The 6,475-nt window shown below is 33.0% G+C and overlaps 1 protein-coding gene across 1 annotated transcript; it reads left to right on the top strand.

Moving 5' to 3' along the window:
* LOC109824697 lies at positions 1-4,782 on the top strand. The gene is made up of 12 exons (XM_020391340.1): positions 1-83; positions 161-245; positions 1,125-1,263; positions 1,413-1,543; positions 1,808-2,010; positions 2,313-2,591; positions 2,917-2,975; positions 3,075-3,114; positions 3,191-3,262; positions 3,348-3,498; positions 3,938-4,081; positions 4,163-4,782. The coding sequence occupies exons 2-12, from the start codon at positions 240-242 to the stop codon at positions 4,574-4,576; spliced, it is 1,638 nt and encodes a 545-aa protein (XP_020246929.1). The 5' UTR covers positions 1-83; positions 161-239; the 3' UTR covers positions 4,577-4,782.

Raw genomic sequence — 6,475 nt, 5'->3', positions numbered from 1 at the left:
ATATAATCTAGAAGATATGGGTTTTCTTACGTATAGATTTTGTGTTTGACCCGTGTTTGTGAGAAAACACTTAACTTCCAGAGGTTGGTTGTTGAATTTCGAGACTTGGGTTATTTACATTTTGGAGAAATTTTGACAGTTGAACAAAGTCTTTATACAGTTCTGCATGCTGAGCCAACATATTTGAAGGAATTAAGCCGTTCACAATTCTTTTGTTCTGGGGTTGCTTGAGTTTAGTGATGCTGGTATGTTTCAATTCTCTTTCGGTATCTTATTCTTTCTCCTCTTTGTTGTTGTTTATTTTCTCTCTTTTTTTTAAATTTTATTTTAATGAGAAGAACGATATTTAGATTGTTAGGTAGGGAATACTATATTCATCACCACTTTCCCTTAGCCTTTTGCTAAATTAATAGATTGCATTTATGTAATTACGTATCATTTATCTCACTTGATTCTTCTTCTTTTTTTTCCCCTTAACTCTTTATTTATGTTGGCCACCATCATTTTGTTGTTTATCTGATTAGTTGATTCCAATTTCTTACCATTTTGGTGGTTATCAATCTCTTAGTCGTCCTCTACTAATCTAGAAGAATATTATTTCCTTCAAAAACTTGTTTTAATACATTGAAAGTTATAAAATGGTAGATTCAATTATGTTAATAAGTGCATTCTTAAGCGAATAAGATGAGAACAATATACAAAATTTTCGAAGCCGAAGATGACTAATACAATACCTTCCTCTATAATTCATGATCTCTGTTCAGTTTGACCTGAAATTTCTTAACAATTAACAACAATCTGGGCAGCTTCCGGAGAAAGATCAGTTTTCAGATTAAAAGTGCAAATAAAGTCTATTTGTTCCTCTGCATCCCCTTGCAAATTGCAATTGTCAATTATATTGGATCCTCCAATGGCTAAAAGTAAACTAATTTCTAGCTACTACCTGGTCTTAATGCAGTCATGCTGATAAAGATACTGCACATGTTTATGGACCTTTACTAAGTTGGTCCACATTTTTCTACTTCAATACAATAATAACAATAAATAACTAAAAAAATAGTAGTGCAAATAGTTTATTGCTAGCTACTATATAATGCCTCTAATCTATTATATTGACATAACAGATAATGAAGACGGGTCTAAAGTTCGACAGAGTGGTGTTATTTCTGTGCATATTGGTGGTCATTTTCAGATTTGGGCTCAGAGAAGTTGATGCTCATAAAACTCATCGATATCGCAGAACAAATTTGCAAGTTGGAACAGGTGAGAAGAAAAATAATTTTAATCAAGCTTGTGCTGTTTCATTCTGATGTTGAAGCTTTCATTTGAAATATGAACTAGTTGATTGATAGAACTAATAAACTTCTCTAGACTCTTAACTAATTTTTATTTTTTGGGGGTACTTCTTGCAGATAGAATTTTGGTTGAAGCTCAAAATGATACAATATCTGCATTGACGATTAGAACACAAAGAGTCGATCCTTTGAATGATTTGAAGAAGTATAGAGGAGGATATAATATTACAAACAAGCATTATTGGAGTGTAAGAACACCTCTTTCTATCTTTCGAACTTATACAAAATCACATTAAATGAGAATAAAAATGGACATACAACAAGTTGCATTCATAGAGTTGTCAGCCATTTGTTTCATTGTAACTGCAGTTGCAAAAGTACATCTTTTCGCGATTCAATTTTACAAAAAGTAATTCATTTCTGCAACTGAAGTGAGTAAAGGATAACAAAACTATCTTAATAAAAATTATGACTGTTGAATTTTTCTCACAAATTGTTCAATTTTTTTTCAGTCCACAATATTTACGGGAAAATTTGGATACATCATTGCAGCGCTATGGCTCATCGCTGGCCTAATTTACGCTATAATTCTACTAGTTACATCTCTTTGCTGCAACAAGAGAAGGAAAAGAAAAGAGAACAAGAAACTTCTCTGCAGTAGAAAATACAATCTCTGGCCTGTTCTCCTCGCAATTATTCTCACTCTTCTAGCTATGTAAGCATCATTCTTTCAAGGGTTAATTGCTCACAGACCTCCTGTAGTATCGTTGTTTTCAACTTGCTACCCTTGTAGTTTCATGTTGCAGCTTGACCCCCTGGGTTAAATTTTGGCAGGTATTGCCTCTGGGTGAAATTAGTGAGTCCATCTGAGGGGTAAAAAGATAAAAAAATTTAAGCCGGGGGTCTGTCTGCAACAAAGAAACTATGGGGTTAACTACTGGGGGTTTGTATGCAATTAACCCATCTTTCAACAAAAAGATCATTCATCCAGTAACATTTATTTTCTCTATGTTACAGAGTTGCATCTGGAGTAGCACTCAGTGGTAGCGTTGGATTCAACTCGAGAGCCAAAATAATCAAGAACATTATCCTTGATGCAGCAAATAATGCTTCAGGAACTATTTATAGCGTCACAGATGCTGTCAAGGCAATGCAAAATGATTCACAGATTTACAGGAGATTAGATAGATCCGGACGGCTTAATTCTACATTGCAAAGGCTTGATGGAGACGCTGATCGTATTGAGAGAAAGGCTGGAAAAACTATGCATTATCTCAATAAGGGTCTTAAAATTTTGTGAGTAAAAGTTTACAGACAGTAGAAATGTGTTTGTCGAGTAACGCTAAAATAAGCTTAAGTGGACCAACAGCTCCATTTTCCAACTTTTTGATCTTTAATTTTCCTTTTGAGAGTCATGTAGGTTTGTGATACACATCAAGGCGCGTATCTCAAAGATAACATTGATGTGTAGTACACATCAACAAGAATCTCAAATCATAACCAATAGATGAAAAAGTTTGTGAACAAAGTACTCGGTCCACTTGAGCCTATTCAAGCTTTACTCTATATTTAAGAATGTATCGAGTCATGAAAACTGATGTGTTGGTATTTTTTTTTTCAGGAATGTGGTGACTATAGTCACAGTTTCAGTAAACTTGGTTGCTGTTATTGGATTACTAGGTAACTGAAACTATCCCAAATATAAAAGATTGAGATATCCTAATTTTCAAATGTAATTTTTTTAATTTTTATTTATTTATTTTATTTTGGCTATTTCAGTATCAGGGCCTTTTCTGAGACTCCGAAGAATTTTTCATATGTAAGTTAAGCAGAAAATTCTTATAGTATCACTTTTTAAAACGGAATCATATTAAATGAAATTTGTTCTCTTGCAGGCTTATCATCATATGTTGGGTATTGATAATCCTCTTCTGGGTATATTTTGGATTGTACTATTTTCTGAACAAGTAAGATATTTTCCATTATCGACATTGATATCATCTGTTTTCTGTGACGAAATAATACTGAAGCAATAATTTGTCATTCTCGTAGATTTGCTGGCGATACTTGTGCAGCTCTTGATGAATTTAGGCAAGATCCAAGAAACAGCACTCTAAGCTCGATTCTGCCATGTAATGATCAAACTTCAGCAAAGACAGCTTTGCATGATGTTGGAGCAGGAATCCACAATATAGTTGATCAGGTATTGAACATAATTATGGTCAAAGCCTTAAAAGTTTTGCTAAAATATTCCATTGAGTAAACTCCTCCACTGTCATGATATTATCGGCAACCAAACAATTTCCAATGCACATTAACATAAGATCTAGTTCTCATATGGACTTGGGATGTAATATTTCAAACTGAATCGATGAATTTGATTTCCCTCTATCTTTAAGATAATATTTTCCCCAGCATGGACTACCATGAATTTTGTCTCCTAAGATGGTTTATCCAGTAATCATTCTTGATAATTCATCAATGTGAAGATAATAAATAGACTTTTTATAGATATTTCATCCTTCTTTTTTTGCATTTGCACATAAGCCTGTACATTCATTTTCACATGATGTTGAAACCTCCGGCATATGATCTATCAACAATAGTATATCGTTAATTTATTCACATCGCATAATTTGCAGGTAAATGCAAACATACCAAGCCTGCAATCATTATCACAACAAGGTGTAGAATACATCTGCAATCCATTCTCAGGGCCACCTGATTACAATTACCAGCCAGAGAATTGTTCTTCCAATACAATTCAAATAGGAAACATACCCCAAGTAAGCAATAATCCAATTTATTCACTATTCTTCCATTTATAATCAAGATTGAATACTAATACATTTTATTTCTTTTTGAAGTTACTAAAAGCATATTCATGCTCAAATGAAACATGTAAACAAGGAGAATTCATATCAGCTGGCAATTATAACAAAGCAGTTGTATATACCAGCTCAATTCAAGAAATAGTTGATGCTTATCCCGGTATGGAGAGCTTAGTAGACTGCAAGTTGGTAAAGGATGCATTTTCAAAGATTTTGTTCGAAGAATGCAAACCTTTGAAGAAACACGTGCACATTGCGTGGGCAGCATTTGTTGCTCTGTCGACTATTATGGTCATTATGGTACTTTTATGGATTGTTGAAGATCGTCGTGAGAGTAAATGTTGTTCTGTTGATGGATCTGTGAAGCCTCATTCGAGCCCGAGACAGAGTTCAGAAGTTGATGTAAATGAAATGGCATACAGAGATACTGAATTTAGACAGGAGGCATGAATTTTGAGATAGATGAGTTTGTTTTTCACTGTAAATAATATTTCTAGCAGGAGAAGATACAGGTCTTCCCTTATACTTGGAGAATTTTTTTTTCAAGATTTAAATAAACGAGAATGATTTTTTTATCTCTTTCTCATATGTAGAGAGCTAGATGAAGTGGCTAACCTGTAATGAACCTTGAAATATTTTTCTTTCATCACGAAAGAAGAGAAATTTCTTTCCAAGTCTTGATAATTTTAATTTAATCAGGCTAGATATTTCTCCTGTATATATAATTGAGTAAAAAGACATTTTTCTTTACTCTCAAGAACTAAATAAATGGATAACCTTACAAAAAGTTTGATTATCCTAAATGAATAATCCAAACAAATAACCACTTACCTAATTTTCTCTAAAAGGTAACTTTTCATAGAATAAGTTAAAGTGAACTAAAACCCAGCTCTAATCATTTTTACAAAAGTAATACACAATATATTAGAGCATAATAATTAGTTGAATGCCGTCTGGAAGTTAATCATAATTAAAAATGATTAATTGCAGACAACCCTCTATATTGTCACCCAGTTGCGGATAGATCCTATGTAGTTTTATTGGTGCGGATAGACTCATGTTGCCTTAAGTGCAGATATACCCATTGAGTGAATTTCTTTAGGATTCTTATGATACTGTTTGACAAAGGGTTAAGTGAGGGGTTAAGGAGTCTTAACTCATTCTTAACCCGCCAAACATAAAAAATCTATACAAGGGTTAAAGTGAGTTAACCCTCCATAATTTGCCAAACATAAAAAATATAGAAGGATTAAGCTAACCCGGCCTCTAGAGAGATTAAAATGAGTTAACCCCTCATAATGAGGGATTTACTAATACTCCTATTTAGAAGAACTAGTATGCCATACGTGCGTTGCACGTGATGCATATTATGAAACTACAAGAGTTTAAATATTTAAAGGTCAAGTGATTTTTCACTCACCAATTTTATAATTATTTATTAATTAAATACATTCTTCACATAGAATATATGCTAACTGCTTGCAGTTTTAAACAATCATCCACTAAATAAGTTTTCATGTGCATAGAAATTTCAGGTTTCACATTTTTTTCATCAGGACATGATTGAAATCATCAATTTCAATCTTACATGCCTGGATTTTGGAACTTGACATTTGAGCCGAAGATAATACAGGTGCATGCTATGACGCAAAGCTTTCTTGCAAAGCTTTATTCAAACTCATAGGATAGTGGCCGGTTTTGAATTTTTTTTAATGAGTTCTCTTGCCTTGGCTACTCATGAGGAAAACATTCAGGGGAAGTTAATTTCCAACAATATATGTGATGGTGATATCACGTGCAAATTTCTTTCAGTGTTGAATCATAAAATCTATTAGTTATCTTCCACATGTTTTCTCTTTGACCAGTATGGTTAGAATTTCATAATCCTCAGGTGATGATTTATTTTAGCAGAAGACAACATCCTGATATTTTACCAGCGCATGGATATAACCAAAATTAGGGCCTTATTATACCACCTAATAGAAACACATGGATATAACCAAAATTAAGGCCTTATTATACCACCTAATTAAAAAAAATAGATCACTGATATTGACAAACCCCAGTCTCAACCCGACCAGCTGCAATAATAAAAATTATGTTACCAAGTTATTGCATTTTTAAAAATGTTAAGGTTTAGAGTTGAATAGGGAAAAAAAAGATTTCTTTGATTCACACAGGTTCAAAAGGTTACAAAATTGTGAACAAGAGCTTCTAATATTGATCGATTGTTTTGTTTGAAAATTTGTAAATTAAATTGGAAACAGTATTCATGTTTTTTTCATCTTCATGTGTTCAGAGAGATAACTGAAACTTCCGTTTCAATTGAAATGTTTAATATCACTCACA

The sequence above is a fragment of the Asparagus officinalis genome, chromosome 9, assembly GCF_001876935.1.
Source record: "Asparagus officinalis chromosome 9, Aspof.V1, whole genome shotgun sequence".
Classification (NCBI taxonomy): Eukaryota; Viridiplantae; Streptophyta; class Magnoliopsida; order Asparagales; family Asparagaceae; genus Asparagus; species Asparagus officinalis.
This window is presented reverse-complemented; position numbering and strand designations above follow the sequence as displayed.